At 42.3% G+C, this 21,514-nt stretch overlaps 1 protein-coding gene across 2 annotated transcripts in view; it reads right to left on the bottom strand.

Moving 5' to 3' along the window:
* The window catches only part of SYNJ2 (synaptojanin 2), an 88,029-nt gene that overhangs the window by 41,106 nt on the left and 25,409 nt on the right, over nucleotides 1–21,514 (bottom strand). The window contains exons 3-7 of one of the 2 annotated variants that reach the window (XM_024214032.3): nucleotides 19,508–19,778; nucleotides 16,761–16,986; nucleotides 7,385–7,468; nucleotides 4,952–5,013; nucleotides 1,517–1,613 (exon numbers count right to left, since the gene is read on the bottom strand). In XM_024214032.3, coding sequence (XP_024069800.2) covers nucleotides 1,517–1,613; nucleotides 4,952–5,013; nucleotides 7,385–7,468; nucleotides 16,761–16,986; nucleotides 19,508–19,778 — 740 coding nt within the window. The remainder of the gene's footprint in view (nucleotides 1–1,516; nucleotides 1,614–4,951; nucleotides 5,014–7,384; nucleotides 7,469–16,760; nucleotides 16,987–19,507; nucleotides 19,779–21,514) is intronic. The other variant, XM_024214033.3, reaches the window with a different exon arrangement.

Below are 21,514 nucleotides of genomic sequence, written 5' to 3' on the forward strand. Positions count from 1 at the left end.
ATGCTTGCAAAATGAACAGCATCACCAGGAACAATACTGAATTTCATCTTCCACTACCAGGTAACGGTGGAAATTCAGAGGCATGGTTCTGAATTAAAAAAAAAAAAAAAAAAGAGAAGAGAAAAAAAAAAAGATTTTTCTGCATATACTAATGATATTGGTGACCATCCTACTCCAATTATAGGAAACTACCAGCAAATGCAATGAACATATTTTAAACTGATTTAAATGAAACTTTAAGACTGAGGGAAGAAATGAAAGGGAAGGGAAGGGAAGGAAGGAACATGGGAAATTAAAGTGGATAGGGGAAGTTTGAGAAGCAAGAAGATAAGCTTATGACAAAAGGGGAATGAGGGTCCCATTACTTATACTGCCCATAATTTTTAATTTGCATTTTGAAATGCACCAAGTTAAACACTGACAGCACATCCCTCCTAACCATTTATTTATGAAGAAACAAATGTAATGAAGATCTCCGAGGGATCTCTGTTTTGGATAAATACAGGATTTCAGTGTCCAGTGCTGTCAATGCAGATCCTTTCACCTTCACAATAATTCACTTACAATTCTGTTAGTCTGGCATACAGTTAAAAAAATGGAAATCAAGCCAGGCCTTTATTTAAAACAAATGAACAAATACACACAGTCTTTATATGACAGATGCCCTAAATTCTGATTTAGTAACCAATTTCTTGTTATAGGATCATAACAAACAATGTAGACAACTGAAAAGAACTTGTCTAGAGAAAGACAGATCTCATATAAAATACAGAAGACATTATTTTTGCACCCATAAACTGTTAATAAGATAATACTTAGTCCTGCCATGAGTGCAGGGGACTGAACTAGATGACCTCTCCAGGTCCCTTACAGTTCTTTGATTCTATACATGGTGAGGATAATATCTTCAAGAATGTGGATACTGCATAGGCACTACCTAAAATAATCAGTGTAAGAATTCACCAGGGATGTCAGTTTTAGATTTCTGTAGTTCTATCTTGACATTTGCCAGAAGACTGTAATTTTAGAGTAGCTATATTCAGCTCTTAATTATAGATCTCAAAGTACTTTATAAAGGGGAATAAAGAATCATTATTTCCATTTTACAGATAGGGAAACTGAGAGCACATATGAGCTGACTCTGGGACTTAGGTGGCTAAGTACTAACCCTATTAATTTTAATTTTAAGTGCCTAAATACCATTAAAAATCAGGCCCTAAGTGACTACATCACTTTTGAAATGGGGTTTAGGTGCTTTTGAATATTTACCCTAATTCTTTTGAGAGGCTAGTTAAAGAAGAAGTGAATACAATTTGAGGAAGTAAGGAAGAAGACACCCTGATATTCCATTCAGGAAATATTACACACAAAGAGAAAGATGCAAGATAGTCCAAGAAATTGAACTGCCTAACTTCTTTAGATCAGGTACCCCGAGGCTGATCTCAAGTAATTTTCCCTCTTGAAGAAGCAGGACTCTAATGCTCAGCAATTTAACAAAAGTTGCTGTTGTTTTTACCTTGAACGCTCTGTTGAGCACCTCCTCTCCTCCTCTGCTTCCCAACAGGTTAACGATCACTTGTTTTCCATATTGCTCTTTCAGAAGCATCATATGCCTGCAACAGTAGCAGCAGCAGTACAATCTGGTTTAATAAATATCACATACCAGCCACCCTTTCCAAAACACTTACAGAAGAGGTCGCTGGCTGCTTGAAGGTTTCAACAGCAGTAGCTCCACAAATATATATTAGTTTCCTTTTAGTCAGCTTTTACAGTAAAGAACTGCTTTATAGGGCCTTCATTTTCTGTCATCACAGTAACTGTGGAATTAATAACTGGAATGATACTTTACTTGTATTGAGTGTAAAGACTGGAGAGGTAGGACAAGGATACAGTGCTTAGATGATCAATTACATTGTTAGTTTCCATACAGTCCTATGTATGTGGTCTTTTTATGGCCCTGTAACTGCAAGCGACTGAGCAAAGCCAATGGGAGTTGAGAGGACTAAGCACCTCCAGGAATCGCATCTTGCAGGACTGAACCCTTAGGCCTTGTCTACACTACAGGGGAAATTCGATCTAGGCTACGCAATTTGAGTTACGCGAATAGCGTAACTCAAATCAACATAGCTTAAATCTACTTACCGCGGGATCCACACTACGCGATGTCGACGTGAGACGCTCTCCCGTCAACTCCCGCTACTCTTCTCGATCAGGAGTCGATGGGAGAGTGAGCTGCGGTTGATTTAGCAGGTCTAGACCCACTAAATCGACCGTTGATGCATCGATCGCCGCTCGTCGATCTCCCGATAAGTGTAGACGAGCCCTTACAGAGTCAGCTATAGTCTGGGATTCCAGACCCCAAGTCAGCAAATGAGTCATTGCCAGATAAATGTCATCAGCCACACTGATCAAATATTTCTGAGCTGCTACATAATTCAGGTTTGTAAAACTATTCACAGTCCACTTGTATGTTTTTAGCAGGCAGGTTGGTGATTAAGAGTCAGATTTTAGGTAGATACATGGGCATAAATTTTCCCCTCAACACACATATGTATGTGGTTGGGTGTATGTGTGTGTTTATTATAGGAGTTATGCAAGCAAAGGCCAGGTATTAAACGTAAGCTAACACAGCACTAATGAAAAGTTTGCTTGTGCTGCTAGTGTTTGCATGGCCTGGTGATACTGTTGTTAAAAGGTTACTGTCTCTATAACTGGCAAGTACAAGTCATAGGCTGCATTTGTGAGTCCCATTAACAAGAAATAATGTGCTCTGTAAGAGACAAAAAAAATTGGCAGGCTTTCCTGCAAGAGAAACAGCCAAAGATATATCACCCTGGTGCTATCTTACAACCCCGATCCTGCACTTGGGTCTGTGCAGGCAGAACCTTGCTCCACACAGACAGCCCCTTTGAATTCAGTGGGTCTCAGCACAGCTCCAATTGCAGCATCGGAGCCTATTTATGGACTAAGAATGTGACTTCATTTTTTCCCCTTCAAATTTGTGATAAAGGGCATCAAAGTGCCCCTATTGTGAGCTTGATAATTACACCAAAGTGCCCTAACGTCCCCTTAAAACAAAAGGACGTAGGATGTTTTAAAAACAAACAAATAAAAAGGAGCATCCAAAACCTTTCCTGTGAGCCCTGTCTTGGGATTTATCAGGAGCAGGAAATTTGCACTCACTGCTCCCAATGTCTTTTCAAGATGTCAAGGTGCGAGCTGTGAAAAATTAACAGACTGTGGCCGTGCCCAAACACATGAAAAGGTTGCAGTGACTTTACAAGCTTCAGTGAATTTTTCTGTATGAATGTTCAATTGCCCCTTACCAGAAACGCTCTTAACACAATCCTTTAAAAATTTAGTTTGGGCTGAACTGTCTCGTGCAATTCTGATCTGGCAACTGGGCTGTGATGTACACAAGAGAGGGACTAGATCCAAGCCATTCTCCCACTTCACTCTACCATGAGGAAGCCACTCAGGGGTATGTCTACACTGTAGCCAGGAGTGAGCCTCCCAGCCCAAGTAGACAGACTTGCGCTAGCTCAGCTTGAGCTAGTGCGCTAAAAAACACAGTGGGGACAGTGCGGCTTGGGCGGCAGCTCAGGCTCTCAAGCCCACCTGATCCCTTAGGCCTGGGCTCAGGTTGTTAGCCTGAGTTTCTGCTGAAGTCACAACATCCACACTGCTATTTTTAGCATACTGCTTGAGCCCCACTAGCACGAGTCTTCTACCTGGGTTGGGAGGCTCACGCCATGCTGCAGTGTTCACATATCCTCCATGGTTGCTCTAGGGTTGGGAGAACAGGGTGTGGGGTTAGATGGGGCAGTGGGGTCATGATCTGCAGCACAGTTTCCCCTCAACCTCATGGGAATTATGCATCCTCATCATTACCTTATGTGGGTTCCCTTTCTGCTGAGTGAAACCCTCCAATGTGCAGGCAGTTCAGGGAAAGTGGCAGGCAGAGACTTCCCAGAGTAGACTACCACAGGAACCAGAAAACAGTAAGATCCTGGGACAGGGACCCCACCATCACTTCTTAGTAGCGAGTCTAGAATAATAGGAACCTAATCCCTGACTGAGGTGCTACAAAGTGTTCGATAACAATCATCTCCACTAAAAGCTGCAATAAGTGAAATCAAGAAAATACTGCGGCCTATTAAAATAGACACGTAACTTGAATATAAAATTTGATTTGTCAATTAAAAGCACATGACGAAGGCAGGCTAGGGTGTGGCAATTCATCAGAGGCCAAATCCTTTCTCAGACAAACCTCCCACTCAAGTCAATATGAATTTGCTCCCAAAGGACTGCAGGCTAAAGTGTTTGGCCCCACTTGATGATCATGCACTCAGAGGACCCACATTAATGTATGGATTTTGGATAGCTTTCAGCAGAGTTGCAGAGTCTTATGGGGTTAAATCCATTCCTCTCGGTTGGAGCAGAAGAATGTTACCAGGAGAGCATCTCACCGGGGCAGGGGGTGAGGGGAGAGAGGAGAGCAGAATGGGTTGCTGCTGTTACTCTGCAGCAACAAACTCCAGTCATAGAAAAACAAAATAAACTCGGAATGCAAAGGGGTTTGCATTTAGCTTCTATTTGGTTGGCACAAAAGAGGAAGAAAGGGCACGGAGAGGTTATTTCCAAATGTAAATTTATCATTTTTGACTCTCAAATGGTTACATGGCACTTTTCGCACAGTATTCAGAATTTCTTAACTCCTTCAGAAATAGGCTGAGATCACCTTGATTCAATTTCCACCAAAACTAGAAAGGACAAAGCACTAAAACCGTACTGTAGGGAATAATTGTGCAAGAGCAAGGGCGATGGACTAGATGATCTAATAAGTGCTTTCCTCCTCTAACAGCTCTGGTTTGCTGGGACGGAGTACAGCTGTGGAGTCACGGTTACATGCTTAGCTGATGTGTTACTAACAGAATCTAATGAAGCCTACCTGTCAAAAGCAGGGGCATTCGCTTCCAGGCCTCTGTTAAGTCTCAGATGATGGGAACCAACCTAAAAAAAAAAAGTAGAAGAAATATTATGAAGTAATTCTCTTCATAAAGCTGCTGAAATCCTGAATCACTAGATGTCTATTTCCCTCAAAGAAAATGTCTGTTTATTAGCACCCAGACACCCCAAACAGATTACACACACCCTTACACATAATGCACTTAGTACAAAAAGCTTAGCTACGGCTTTTATTAGAAAACAACATTTACAATTACAATGATAATTCACATTTGTTAATGGAATACCTACGCCCTTATTTATGGCCAAACAAATTCTCTATCCTGGCCAATACTCTAGCAAAAACCTCTCACTGCACCACAGCTATGTGCCCAAGCCTCCTTACCCCTGTAAGTAATCAGGAGGCACTGCATATCTGCCAATTCTATGGAGAGACTGTGGCCTGACTAGTTTGAGCTTTTGTTTTTTAGATTAATTGGATAATACATGCACAGTGCTTTCTAAATATAAAGGATTATGGACTAAATCCTGTATCACTTAAGTCAGTGGGAGTTTTAACACTGACGTTAATAGCAGTAGGTTCAAATTTTTTATAAGTATTGGTATTTCTATTCAGTGTAGCTGAATATATTGTATTTTTTCCCAATGAATATCTGAATCCTCTAAAAGACCCACTCAGAATTTTCAAAAATCTTGTTTGGTTTCCTGTTTGTCAGCATTTAATCTGTATTTCTTTCTACGTAAGGGCTAGACTCTGCAACCCTTCCTCACTTTGGTGCCAGCACACGTACACAAGGAGTGAATGAGTGCTCCGATGAGTAAGTGCTCACAAATGCGAGTAAAGGTTGCACAATCTAGCCCTGAATAAGCACAAATGTGTGCCATTTCCTTCTTGGAGAGGAAAAAATTCTGTCCAATTAAAAAAGGCCATAAGCACTAAATTCAGGGATAATCTCCAGGCTTTAGAATATACAAAGCAATATATGACTGTCATAATTCATATCCAAGGCAAACCTGAGGCATTTAAATCAATCTCAAAGACATTTATTATTATAGAATATTAAAAAGAAAGCTTATTCTTATTACAAAGCCATTACATTGTACAGAATACAGTATATGTACACACACATTTATATATCTGCGTGTGTGTACCTATGTACAAACTTAAATTATTTGTTTCCTTCTATTCTGACAATGTGAAAATACCAGGCTGCCTCTTGCTTGAGCTATTCAATGACATCTCATTGAAAGTGGGGCCCGTATAAATGGTTGGGTGGAAATGGGTTTAAAAACAAAACAATTGCTTGAGGAAGCAGCCCATGTGGAAAATGTGTTATAGGATTAGACTTGTACAGCTACATTCTATGGCCAAGCGCAGTGTGGGCGGTGTGCATTTGGCATGACGACTGCAGGTAGGTTCTGGCCCAAAACGTCAATAAGGGTTTCGATGTCATTTGTAGGGAGGTGTTTTGTGTGTTTGTTTTTATTCTGCACTGTATTTAGATGACATTCATCTCTTGCACAATACTGACGCTCAATGCTGGATGACATAGCTACTCTAAACAAAAGAATTTTGGAAATGAGATTTTGAAGATTATGGGGAAGTGTGTATAGCATCTAACTGTGCACAACTGTTGGGTTGCTGAGACCACTGCCTGTCACGCTGAATAGTATGGTCTCATTGTTTCCTTGCACTCCCCCATTGGTCTTTCTGTATCTATCTCTTGTCTGAGATGGCAAGCTCTTTGGGGCAGGGACTGTCATTTTGTTCTGTGTGCAGCACCTAGCACAGTGGGGGTGCGGATTTAGGACTGGGGTTCCCAGGTGCTACGATAATACAACTAATCATAAACAAACACATTTTAACTTTCAAATTGTTATATAAGTTATTGGAGTTGAAGCAGGAAACACTTGGTAAAATTCTCTGGCCTGTGGCATGCAGGAGGTTAGACTAGATGATCATCATGGTCCCTTCCGGCCTTAGCATCTATGAAATCTATCAAATACACCCATATACCAATTATATTTATTTTAAAATCATAGAGCTCCTGCACTGGAGCCCCCACCTATACTATGGAGGGCTAAGACACCATGCCAAACTGGTATTTCAGATGGAAAGGTTATTCTGGGTGAAGTAAAAAAACATTATAAAGAAACATCCGTGTAAATAAATTATTAACTCTTCTTTGGAGTGATCTGAGCACTTAAAATATTAATCTTCAAAAACTAATAACTGAATAGCTATTTGCCTATTCCTTTTAAAAACAGCCTAACTTTCCCACAAATAGTAACAGAGTCAAAAGAGTTCAGACTTCACAGGGCAAGTCTCCTAGTGAATGAATACCATTAATAAACTAATCCTATGCAACTTTTAGTAGCATTAGTGATAGGCCACTTGATTTTTCATTATATTTACCTGAAGCCCTGGTTGCTCCCAAAACAGTGGAACGGAGCCTCTGATCTGAACAAAGGAAGAGATGTCATCGTCCAAATAAATTGTCTGCAGCAACAACATAAAGGGAAAGAGACTCTTCAGTGAAAAGTACTGTTCTGTCACCCCTCAATCAGACCACACAAGTTAAGATACAAATACTGAAGAAAAGACGAATGGTGGATCTCAGTTTATCTTGATACAGCTCTGTCAGTATTCCTGACCTCACAGAAATGGAAACAAAATCATGCCTTGTTTGCTTTCGTGCCAACTCACTAGATTTAAATTTGCTACTCACTGGTAATAAAAGAGAATTTAAGGCACAGATGCTTGTACGATAGAGATTTCCTTCACACTGAAGATGCACTAGCTACGCTGGTGGACAGACTGAGACAGGCCACTTTCTCTTTCGTAGAATTTTAACTATGGAGATGTCATCATTCCATGTGACTAGTGATGGTTAATGCCAGGTGTGGGATAAGCTTATCTGCTGCTCTATTAACTATTTTCTTTGACCACACATTTTGTCTTGTCAGTGTGGCCAATAAAATGTATGTGAAACCTTCAGCTTTGCTGCTCCTATTTTGAGATGTGGGGAATAAGATTATGTGCACTATTTCTTATCCAGGGTGTTTATAGTAAAATCTTTCCAGTCCTCTTTTCTCCCTAGCCAGCACTCTCTCCCGCCCTTTGTATTTATCTCTGTTAACAATGCTAGTAATCTTGCAGCAAAGCTAACACATTAGAAGCACAAAGGATGTACCCCATCCTCCCCTCTAACCCTACCTCCAAAAGTATTATATTTTAAATGAGCCTAGTCTAAAAGGATATATGTTCAGACATAGTATTACCAGAGAGCAACAGTGTAAAGCCAATTTCACTGCCCTGGCCTATACTTAGCAATGGAATCCTGGCCCTTTTCCATTTGCGATATATAATACAAGTCTCAGTTTTCTTGTATATCACAATAAGCCTTCCAAAGCCCAGCAGATGAATGGTATCAGTCAACTCATCCAGGTGCCTTCTTTTTTAGTCACACTGTATCATTTAGCTTATCAGCTAGCAGCTGGGCACTAGTTCCAAAATGGGGTGAACAGCAGGTGCGGAGAAAGAGGCTGCATAAGAAAGATGTTTAGGCAATGGAAAACCAGTTACCACACGACTTTAATGGGGTTCTATTCCCGGCTCTGCCCCGGCCTGCTGGGTGACCATGGGAAAATCACTTAAGCCTCTGTGCCTCAGCTTCCCCATCTGTAAAATTACCTCTTTTGTAAAGTGCTTTGAGATTTACAGGTGAAAATATTATTTTTACATATATCACTGACAAACATTAACTAATTAACCCTCGCAACACTTTTGGGAAGTAGGTACGTGTCTATTATTATCCCCATTTTACTGAGAGAGAGGTTAAGTGACTTCATCAAGGACACAGAAGGCGTTAGTGTCAGAACCAAGCTTAGCCTGATGGAGTTCAGATCATGATGTAAAACACACCTGTCCAAAACAGTTTTTCAATCAATGCTCTTAATTGTGTGCAATGCTTAGTTACCATGGTGACAGGTGCTCTATAAAAACCAAAGATTGATGCTGTTCTCCTTCTGTTTCTGCCCTAGGAACTACTTGGTGTAATGTGGCGGGACTGCAACATGAGAAGTAAGTAACCCCATCCTTGCCTCTTTCTTTTCCTCAGTGAGCAGGCCAGTCATAAAAATCAAATGAGTCAATGAACTCTAACCCTCGAATCATCTGTAAAAAATAAAGTCAGACACAGCAGGCCTGATTCTTAGCTGGTGTAAACTGGTGTCGCTCCATTGACATTGGCAGAGCTATGCTGACTCACACCAGCTCAGAATCTGGCCTACAATCTGTAAGAAATTCTGGAGTTGGATCTTGACTCATTTATGATTTTAAGAACGGTCACCTGCTGACAAATGGGATGAGTCAATTATCGGCATAACTTGAAATGAAATGTTAAAGCTACATTATGTCATAGATAGACAAAGCTCTTATAGAAGTAGATCATATACATCCAGTATCACATATACAGTACAATTCTGTGGATTGTGGTGGATAATCAGCTGTGCATGAGTTCCTAGTGCAACACTGGGCAAAAGGGCTAGCGTGATCCTTGGATGCGTCAACAGGAGAATCTTGAGTAGGAGTAGAGAGGTCATTTTGCCTCTGTATTTGGCACTGGTACACCCCCTGCTGGAATACTGTGTCCAGTTCTGGTGCCCACAATTCAGGAACGATGTTGATAAATTGGAGAGGGTACAGAGAAGAGCCACAAGAATGATTAAAGGGTTAGACAGCATGCCTTATAATGACAGACTAAATAAACTCAATCTGTTTAGTTTAGCAAAGGGAAGGTTAAGGGGTGACTTGATTACAATGTATACGTATCTACATCTACAGGGAGTTGGTGTGTGGGGTACAAGAGGGGTGCGGCAGGGGGTTGGGGTGCAGGGTGCAGCAGGTGGCTCAGGGCAGGGAGTTGAGGTGCGGGATGTGGCAGGGGGCTCAGGGCAGGGAGTTGGGGGTGCAGGAGGGGTGCAGGATGTGGCAGGGGGCTCAGGGCAGGGAGTTGGGGGTGCAGGAGGGGTTCAGGGTGTGAGCTCCAGCCTGGTGCCGCTTACCTAGAGTGGCTCCGGGATGGCAGTGGCGCTCACTGGGGCCAGGGCAGGCTCCTTGCCTGCCTTGGTCCCCGGCTCCGCGCTGCTCCGTTCCAGGAAGCAGCTGGAACCGTGTCCCTGCAGCCCCTGGGGAAGAAGGAGGGGCTCAGGGTTCCCTGCTTGTGCTGCTCTTGCCGCTCCTCCAGGTACCTCCCACGAAGCTCCCATTGGCCGCGGTTCCCTGTTCCCGGCCACTGGGAGCTGTGGGGGGCGGTGCCTGGAAGGAGGCAATGCCAGAGCCCTCTGTCTCCTTCCCCCTCCCCCCCGCCCGAAGGGGCATGCTGCCGGCTGCTTCAGAGAGCAGCGTGAGGCTCGCAGCGTCAGGAGGCAATCCCATGGGTAGGCAGAGGGTGAGAGGTGGGGTGGGGGGGTGCAGGGAGCTTGGTGGGCCACACACAAGAGCCCCGTGGGCCGCGTGTTTGAGACCCCTGAACTAGATCATCACAATGGGCTTTCTGGCCTTGGAATCTATGAACATATGAACAGTTTTAGACTATCTATTCCTAGGTGGATTAGGATCAAGATCATGCCATGCCATTCAAAAGGGCACTTCCTCCTAGATAATTGCTCCTACATTAACTCCTCCTAGACAACTTGGAGTTCAAAGTCATGCTATGCCATTCAAAAAAGCAGTTTTCTCTAAATTTTGCAATAAAGTCTCAGAACTGCCATCTTACCGCTTTGTAACAGGCAAAGATCAGAAGAAGAAAAATGATTCCCTAACACGATTAGACACCACTTCGGTCCCTGCCACACAGACTAGAACAAATCAGCCTTGATTCGGTAAACACAAGCACACAGGCAGAATCCTATGCCCAAGCAGAGTGCTGTTGAAGTCAGTAGGGCTCTGTGAAGGAATGAGGATCCACCTATGTGGATCCCATTATAGAATCAGGCCCACTGCTGTCTTTAAGCCACATACTTAGATGAGGCCTAAATCTGGCCTACCATTTTTGGGGGAAGGCCTTAACAGATTTCAAAAAGCAGATCTTCCCCTCATAGTTATGATCTATTGCGTAAATGCTTCTTACACCACAATGACCACAATGGCTACTGGCGAGGATAACCTGGATGCCAAAAAAGAAAATCCTGATGAAAATTTTTCTGGAAAAAATAATAGGACCCAATTCATGAAGGAATGTAAGCATGTGCTTAAATCCATTCCTATTCAGGGAAGCAATCAAGTGGTACTGTAATTGCTGTCATGAAACAGCAATGCTTTTCTGAATTGGGGTCCAACACTATTTTTCTTAAAATAGGGAAGGGAAGGTTAATTGAAAAAGATGCTACTTCCTTTTATGGTCTGTAAAATTTCAATTTTAAATACACCATATAACAGATATATATATGGAGATATACCTATCTCATAGAACTGGAAGGGACCTTGAAAGGTCATCAAGTCCAGCCCCCTGCCTTCACTAGCAGGACCAAGTACTGATTTTTGCCCCAGATCCCTAAGTGTCCCCCTCAAGGATTGAACTCACAACCCTGGGTTTAGCAGGCCAATGCTCAAACCATTGAGCTATCCCACCCCCTGAGTTATGAACACCACAGTTACAAACTGACCAGTCAACCACAGACACCTCCATTTGGAACTGGAAGTGCACAATCAGGCAGCAGAGACCAAAAAAAAAAAAAAAAAGGCAAATACAGTACAGTACTTTGTTAAACGTAAATTACTAAAAAAAAATAAAGGCAAAGCAGCATTTTCCTTCTGCATAGTAAAGTTTCAAAGCTGTATTAAGTCAATGTTCAGTTGTAAACTTCTGAAAGAACAACCATAACGTTTTGTTCGGGGTTACGAACATTTCAGAGTTACGAACAACCTCCATTCCCTAGGTGTTTGTAACTCTGAGGTTCTACTGTATGGGGGGGAGGGGAGGGGGACAAACCCCCCCACTAATTCATCTTTTTGAGAATTCTTTTTGCTTAAAAACAGCCAAAATCGTACACCAAGAATTTAATACTGGGGAAAAAAAGAGCTGACGGTTCCCTGGAGGACAAATGCAGGGAAGGAGGAGAAAGCTGAAATGTTAACAATGACAAGCACATAAACTAAATAAGGAAAGCATACTTGTTTCTTCGGTACTATCTGGAGAAAGGAAAGGAATGTGGTGGAGTCTCCGAACTACAGGGGGTTGGGGGGGAAGGTTGGACCAAGTTAACTTTTGTTCTCAGTAGAAATCCATCAGACAAATGTCTTACTTTTTTCCTTGATATATGAAACATTGGGAACAAAGCAAAAACATGTTATTTAGGCCCCTTCTGAGGAACAAAGCATCATTTCAAACCCTTCTCAAAAGATTATTTACAGCACTGTGAGTAGGAAGAGGTACCCCTTATTTTACAAAATACTGGCTACAGTTGTTCAAGTGCACACTTTCAGAAGGCTTTTTCACAATGCCCCTCAACCTCTACTTCTGTTGTGTCAGCCTTTCTGACTGATTTTATCTTTCTTGTAAAGTGATTAAACTAAATGACCAAGTAACTAAAAGATTGACTGGTGGCCTGATTTTGAAAAGAAAAAGCTAAAGTGAGATATTTAGCTCCCCCACTCCTTTTCTGCACAGTGAGTCACAGCAGTTAAGTGAGCCCACAAAAAAATGACTCATTGCAGAGCTGAAATGCCACAAGGCTAACTCAGTGGGAGACAAAAGAATCCCATCTATGCATAAAAGAGCTGCCTAGAGAGAAGGCTAATTGTTTCTTCTTCTTCTTAAAACAGAAAAATATTAGAATTAAAGCTTTGTAAAGGGGGAGAGAGTCCTGCCTTTTCAGAATCCTAGGGTGATATTTATTCATGAAGCACAGAGCCAGCATGCCAGCACTGTACAGGCTGCTGCAAATGGAAACAAAATGTTATTCTAATTACAGACGGCCAAGATATTACCTCATAGCCGATTAGTCAGTAGTCTACTATGAAAGCAGAAGAGAGTTTAATTTAGGGCTTTTACTTCCTAACAGTAAGTGGATGCCAGCTTGAACTGGACCTCATGTATCTTAATGGTTAGCTCCCACTTTATTTTCTTAGGACAGTTAGCCTGGCAAAAATTATACCGATTACCAATGGCAAGGTGAACTTTTATCTTTTTAAAAAACAGCAGAGCACTCCTATAGTTATTGATCTTCCAAGTCCTGGAGCCATATTGATTCAGTCACCCTGTACTCATTTCCTCCCTGCTTTGGCTTTGCCTTTTCCAGTTCCGAATCACTCAAAAACCTTTAGTCTTCCCACTTTTAGATGGCTACTTGCTGAATTGGAAGAGAAGTACATCAGGCTGCACTGCTCCTGACGAACCCCTGTCCCATTCAACTGTCAGCAACTGTCAACATTTTGCCATTCCATCAGGGGCTGAACCCCATTTTTTCTGTGATGCAATGGGCATTATATTTTTGTGTTAATCATTTCCAGCATGTAAGAGCAAATAAGCTAAGGAACCTTGGACCCAAATGGCTGGCATACTGAGAAATAGTAATTGTATACAGAACTAGCAACTGAACCTAGGAGGTAGAACTGCGAATTTGGGGCTGACCAAAGAAAGGTTGGCTACCCATCTCAACATCTAACTTTCCTTCCTTTATAAGAAGATCAAAGCATCCCACATGTATTTTGGTGAGAAAGTACTATACTATACTTGGTATGGTCTACGGGGATTATATATTGCTTCAGAAGGTGAACATAGTGACATCTTTCTCTTTTCCCTCTGCCCGGGGTAAATTTCACCTACAGGTGCACAAATCTGTGCACCACAACAGAAATGTTTTCCAATGGACTAGGCACCAAAATTCCACTCTTCAGAAAATAGATTCTCAGGCTTTGAGGGCAGAGTTTTGTACATTTGCTCCTGAAAACGTTAAAAACTGTTGACCAAGTTTAGGGGTGATGTTTTGTACGCTGGAAATTATGGCCTTCTCATTTATCTCTGATCTCCCATACACATGCACCTCTTCATGAACATTAAAATCTGCATTTGGTTAAAACGGTCGTTCTTTTGGCTGGGAGTAGCTTCTATACCTTTTCCAAAAAGGAAAGAGAGGCTACAGCTGAATACGAAAGTGCTCATTTCAGCAGCAGGGCCAGCTCTAGGTTTTTTGCCGCCCCAAGCAACAACAACAAAAACCTCCAAGAACGCAACTGCCGAAGCAAAAAAAAAAAAAGAAAAGAAAAAAGGAAAAAAACCTCGCGGAATGCCGCCCCTGGAATTGTGTTGCCCCAAGCACGTGCTTGGTTTGCTGGTGCCTAGAGCCGGTCCTGTTTAGCAGACATAGGAGGTCTCAGGTTCTTCAGGGCCCAGTGCTTTTTGTTTATTTTAAACGTAGCAAACGCAGCCATACACAGTAAACAAATGACTTATTTTCCTTGTTTGCATTGCTGTTGTAGCTGTGTTGGTCTCAGGATATTAGAGATAAGCTTTCAAACTACATGCAGCTCTTCTTCATGTCCTGAAGAAAAGTTTGAAAGCTTGTCTCTTTCACCAACATAGGTTGGTCCAGCAAAAGAGATTACCTCACCCACCTTGTCTCTCTATTATTTAGCTTGGTCATTTTAATTTAGGGACCCAGATCAAATTAACACATTTCACCCTTGTGTTTGTTATCAACGTCAGTTGGAACTAGGGTTTCCACCTTTCTGCTGGGCAAACCTGAAGTATAAAGTCCTGCCTTATCCCCTCTTATCAAACCACACCCGATATGCAAAGCCAACTCTATACCAATGGAGATGTAGTGGAATTTGCCTCCTGGCCACTGACCAGATGATAGCTTCTCTCTTTGTCCTCTTTGCTCTACTTAGTTGGCTAGAGGAACTTTTTAATTTCTCACCCATTTTCTGGTTTCTTTGTCATGCACCTTCCTCCTGACTTGTGCATTGCATTTCAAAGCTCCAGAATCTTTCCCTCATTATACTGTGGAGATTATTATGGTATCTGAATGCTGACATTGTATTACTTTAGCCTTGCAAAAGTCCTGAGGGGTAGGAAGTTGTTATTATCCCTTTTTTACAGATGGAAAAATTGTGACAAAAAATTATGATGCTAACCCTGAAAACACTTATCCATAAATTAACCATGTGCACACATGTTGTCAAGGGACTACTTATGCACATAAGTGCTTGCAGGATCCACGGCTAAGTGACCTGCTTAGGGTCACAAAGGAAGTCTTGTGTCTTCACCACAAGACCCCCTTCCTCCCAGGAAGAAGGCTAAGGAGATTAAGGCCAGGTCCACAGTAGAAATGTTTGCAGGTATAATAATGTTGGCTAGGGATGTTATTTTTATGTCAGCAAAAGCCCTAGTATAGGCACAGTTACACTGGGGGGCGGGGGGATTCTTTTGCTGGCACAGCTGATTTCGTTTCGTGAACTAGTGTAAGCTGTAGTGGTTACAACATATTTTTGCCAGTAGAAGCTGTGTCTGTACCAGAAAACCTTTTCTAGTGTAGTCTAGACCTAACAAAACAGACTTTAAAAAAAAAAAAAAAGTCTGGAATAAAGTTACTAGAACTTTCAAAAGAACTTTTGCTTTTCTTAGGATGACCAGATGTCCCAATTTTATAGGGACAGTCCCAATATTTGGGGCTTTTTCTTATATAGGTGCCTATTACCCCTCAACCCCTGTCCTGATTTTTCACATTTGCTATCTGGTCACTCTAGCTTTTCTCCCACCTTCTCTTGCATGGGGAATCAGTTGTACTTTAGAAGAAAAGTACTTTAAAAAAAAGATTTTATTTTCAGAGCAAAATTCCCAGTCATTTTCTAATAACTGTATTTTTAAAACTTTCCTCTTGGGATGATGCACTGGCCTCTTGATTGATTAAATGCTTGGTGCCATTGAGAACCTTGTGGTTTATGTCAGCGGTTCTCAAACTTTAGCAACCCGAGGACCCTCATTTTTATTTTAAAAACTTTGTGGACCCCCAAGCCCTCCGCTCAGCCCCAGATCCTGCCCCCACTCCACCCCTTCCCCCAAGGCCCCATCCCCAGTCTCCGCTCCTCCCCTCCGTCCCAGCGCCTCCTGCATGCCGCTGAACAGAAGTTCCCCAGCGTGCAGGAGGCACTGGAAGGGAGGGGGAGGAGTTGAGGGACAGAGGGGGAGGAGTGGATCAGCGGGGCCAGCGGCCCCGGACATGATTCCGCCCCCTCCCCTGAGCACGACCCATCCCTGCTCCTCCCCACCACCCCCCAACGCCTTCTGCATGCTGCTGAACAGCTGTTCCCCAGCGTGCAGGAGGCACTGGAAGGGAGGGGGAAGAGTTGATCAGCGGTGCCGGCAGACCCCCTGGAGTACCCTTGTGGACCCCCAGGGGTCCACGGACCCCAGTTTGAGAAACGCTGGTTTATGAGTTGATTTTGCGCATGAGTCATTGTTGCTCAAGACAGGAATTTCTGAATCCACTGAAAAATGCACATTTATAATTTGACAGAAGCCTGGGGAGCTAGAACTTCCACGGCGGGAAATAAATCAAAAACATAAATTATGATTGCCCAAGAAGCTAGAGGTACAGAAGGAGAACTGATTGCGTAGGAGCTTAATGAGCAAGAGTGAAGAGACACTTCATGCATAACAGCATCTTAAAACATTGCATGCAAAAAGCATTTGCCGAGCTCCTCTGAATCTTGCTGTAAACGATTCCCCAATTATACACTGATGTACTGAATTATTTAGGGTCATAGGAGCCATTCAGTCATTTACCTGCTCTGTCTCAACAAAATTAGACACGTGTCCATCATCACTGACCCCTCGTATGTGAAATCTGGCCCCAGCTCGTTCGCAACTGATCCGGGAAATGAGGCAGACTTTCGCCTTCTTGTGAGAGGCATAGAGAGTGTGGATGTCCACTATGCCACAGATCACTTTTAGCAGCCAGTCGGAGCAGTTCACCTGATTGTGTTTAAAGGGCACATGCAGCAATTGGTTCCTGCAAGATTCAACAGAGCATAGATTCATTTACTCAAAAAATGAGAGAGAGAGAAACAAGTTGCACTCCACACTGTTCACTAATTAAAGCTTATAATAGGAGGTTATTCCTTTTTCATTCTACCTCACTTTATCTGAAACTAATAATTAATAGATGACAATCCTGGTGAAGGCCATAATTCACAGAAACTGAGAGATTTTAACAGTGTGACAGCCAACATACTTCAACATACAACAACATTAAAAGGTTCTTACCTAAATTACAGTGTTGTCCAACTAACACTTTCAGGCAGTGCTGCCTGGAACCTGGTCTACACTATAGTTCCAACAGGCTTTAAAATTGGTTTAGCAGAACTTTTTAAAACCTGTTGGAATTTTGGGGGAAGTTTTCCCAGCATAGAACAGGCCTAAAAGTGAAAGGAAATGTTACAAACTGAGTTTTGCATGGTTTACAATGGAAGTATTATCTTTATGTTATTTTTATTAAGCAAGCCAGTCTGTGACCAGGTCTAAGAGGCATGCATAGTCTCTCCAATGTACTTCCATCAGTTATCAGCAATTCCCTATTACAGTTACTATACCAGTGGAATCCTACTAAAGATTTGTGCTTCACAGAGCAAAGCATTTGAAAAAGGCGAAGAATTGTTCTACTATTTTTATATAACATAGTTAAAAACCAGCTAAAAAAGAATTACATTTTCCTCCTTCCTTCCACATAAAAAGAAAATCTACCCATCTTGGAGATATACCTATCTCATAGAACTGGAAGGGACCTTGAAAGGTCATTGAGTCCAGCCCCCTGCCTTCACTAGCAGGACCAAGTACTGATTTTGCCCCAGATCCCTAAATGCCACCCCCCCGCAAGGATAGAACTCACAACCCTGGGTTTAGCAGGCCAATGCTCAAACCACCAAGCTATCCTTATCCAAGGCAAACGCCAGTGGGATTTATTTATTGCAGTTCATGTTATATGGTCCACAGCTAGCACTGCCTACAGTGAAGGTTGCCTGACACTTTCTGTTATAAGAACCTTTTTTCACCTGTTTTTATTTTTTTCCCAAACTTTGGAAATTGGGGATGAAATTTTCCATACTAGTTGCCTAACTTGGGTTTTTTAAATTTTCATATTATATATAATGTTTCACATATTCATTTTAGAAATACAAGGGATCTTATGTCAGACAATATATAAAAGCATAGGGCTTCCACATAAACGAAGACTGATCTAGCAAGACACAATAGATTGATACAGAAAGCAGATGTGCCATTGAATTCAAATATGTATCTTCTGAGAGCAAACTATCAAGAGAAAGCCTTTAACAACTGTATATATTGTACTATTTCTATATTAAAAATAGACCTCTAATTTGGCAGTTTAATTCTGTTGGAACACAGCTGGTTTGCTGTGTCAGCTGTTCCATGAGGAAGGCACACACAACACAGTTGAAACTGGGTTTTATATTTCACTATTCTGAACTAAACACCATTTATCAGGTGAAATCACATCCCAGCTGGAGAGATTATTTACCAGATTGTATTGCTCTGCCTTATCTATTAATCATCTATTACAACCCTGTTCAGCTATTGATATTTACCTATTGCCGGCCACAAGAAGTATTTCACACTAGCAGCACCTTTAGGTGTAATTCTGACAAATTATTACTTTTCACATGCATTATATAACTTCTTACTTATTTCCACTACAGTTTAGCTTCCTATGTGACTTCCTATCATAAACAAACAAACAAACAAACAAACAATACGGGATGAGGGGGATTGGAGCACCCTATCAAAACTGGTAGGACAAACAAATTGAACTTCCTCTGCAGCGGGCCCACATAGGAAGGATCCTTGTTTCTATGTATTTTTTTCCATTCAACCAATCTTTGCTGCAGTGAGACATATTTTTTACTTTGTTTTTAAAATTGTGTTACTCAGTAAATAAAATAAGTGCACATCAACATATCAGAGGAGTTAGCATATGTGCAATGGTTTGATTACAGTAAGTTGCAAATTAATTGATTAACATAGATATTTGCAATGTAAAAACTAGGGTACATTACTGCAATGTTAATTTAGAGACTTTAAACCCACGAGAATTAGGAAATACAACATAATACAGCAGAAGTGATGTATGAGCACAAGTACAGGTTTTTACCACATTAAGAATGCTTGTTAAACAAATAATTTAAAAAAAAAAACACCTTGGGAAGTAAACTGCTTATCTGCACTTATACTGTATACAGTAAATATAGCAAATATATTTTTTCTTTCTAGAAAAACCAGAAACTCCAATTATTAAATTTGCTTTTGCAGCTGGGTTACATAAATAATCTAGATGTTATTGGCTAAACCCTGATTGACCATGAATCTGCCAGAGCGCATGCCCTGTAAAGTAAAATGTTAGTTAAGCAAAACGTATCTAGGTTTAAATCTATAGCTTTATTTTTCTTCGGGGTTATGTGAAATTGAGAGGGAAGCTGGGCTTGACGAAAGACTTGGAGATAACATGAAGTACTAACCAGAAGAAGGAGTTACCAGATTCATAGTTGTTATCACCCTGCTTCTGGGCCCGCACTGTCAGGTCAAAGTTTGAGCCTGCATTTGGCCAGGAGAAATAGAACATCCCAGAGTTCAGGATTTTCTTAAGGGCATTAACACGATCCTCTTCCTTGGTTTCTTCCTGGAGGGGACAGAAATCTGTTGCGGTGATTTTGTAAACTTCAGCATCCAGGATTTTTCCCACCGATGTACAGCCTGTCACCAGGACCAGAAAATGCAGCCGAGTGTTACCTAGAAGGTGACAGTTATATAAGAATTATATAGAAACACAAGCTATGCCATTCCAAATCAGCCCAGCGATCTGTCATGTCTGCTCTCCTGCCTCCAGCCATCAGTATCTCCTGCTTCAGAGGAAGTCAAATAAAACCTATGATGCATGTGGCTAACATGAGATCACAATATCTACAAGGATAAGTTACAGGGGAAAGTTAAAAAGACAATGTAGTTATGACACACATTTAATAAGCAGCAACATTTCACAGATTGTAAACTTTTCTACTCTTCCCTCTGTTATCATGAAAGTTGGCCCTGTGCAGAGGCCCAGGACAAAGCCTATTTTGAGGGTTTAAGTGGGACTGGGCCCTGGTGCTGGTTCACCGCACGGGGCAAATTTCATCCTTGCACAGCAGGCAGTTTTCTTAGTGTGCAAAGGGTTTGTTTCAGGTGAAACCCTGCGATAAAACATTAGTCAATTACATGGAAGCTTTTAGCTCAAACAGAGTAATAAAATGTAAATATCACCCATGCTGGCAGAACACAGTCCCATTTACTCATATAAGGCGGCTCCTGAAGGCTTTTGTTCCAATTAGCATGAATACAATGGGTTAATGTACAGAAAGATTGAGGCCTTGTCTACACTACACAGTTTTGTCCACAAAAGGCAGCTTTTGCCAACAAAACTGTGGAGGTGTACACACAACAATGCTACTTTTGTCGGTAAAACTCTCCTGTTTTGCTGACAAAATAAAACTACTTCGACGAGAGGCACAAAGCTTTTGGTGGCAAAGTTAAAGCGACAAAGCATCAGTGTAGACGCTGCCATTCATTATGTCAACTTAACTGGCCTTCCCCAGTATCCCACAATGCCCGCCGTGACCACTCTGCTCACTGTTGTGAACTTGGCTGCCCTGCAGGCATGCACCCCTCCCCTTTCAAAGCTTCAGTAAGTTCTGACAGCTGAGCATGCGGCTCTGGCAGCAAACAGCAACTTGGAACCCTGCTCTCCCCTGCACTAGGAACACAGCAGCAGGCAGGCTGCTGCTACCCGGGCAGAAGAGGGGAGGGACTGCTGTGCTGAGCCAGGATGGGAGGCGGGGGCTGATGTGTGTGGGGGTGTCCCGCTCCCCCTGCCTCAGGATTGATTGCTTCCGGCTGCAGTCTGAACTTAAAAAGACAGCATGCCAACACACCCACTCTCCCCCAGCACGAACTCCGTCTCTCTCACGTACACCCTCCCCCAAGATACAATCTGTCTCCCCTCCCCCCACCCGACACACACACACACACTCCCTGTCACACACTCTCTTCCTTCCTCCTCCCCATATACACTTCAGTTGAAAAGCAGCTAGGAATCTACTAGGATGCCCATGGAACAATGGGATTGAGAAACTTGCATCACGTGACACTGTACCTGCCCCACGAGGCTTTGCAAACCCTTCCCAAAGCACCTTGCGGCCAGTTGCACAGTGGGATAGCTACCCACAGTGCACTGCTCTCTGTGTCGATGCAACAGCTGCTAATGTGGATGCACTCTGCCGACACAAGGAGCATAGAGTGGACATGCAACAGCAGTTTAATTAAAGTGGTGTACGTCGGCATAACTTTTGTAGACAAAACTCTGTAGTGTAGACACAAGTCTGTAGTAGGGAATCAGGCTTTTGATAAAAAGGCGTCGAGCACTTAAACTCCCCTTGCATGGTGTCAAGTATCAGAGGGGTAGCCGTGTTAGTCTGGATCTGTAAAAGCAG

Source organism: Terrapene carolina, unplaced genomic scaffold (assembly GCF_002925995.2).
Source record: "Terrapene carolina triunguis isolate 2854851 unplaced genomic scaffold, T_m_triunguis-2.0 Scaffold85, whole genome shotgun sequence".
Classification (NCBI taxonomy): Eukaryota; Metazoa; Chordata; order Testudines; family Emydidae; genus Terrapene; species Terrapene triunguis.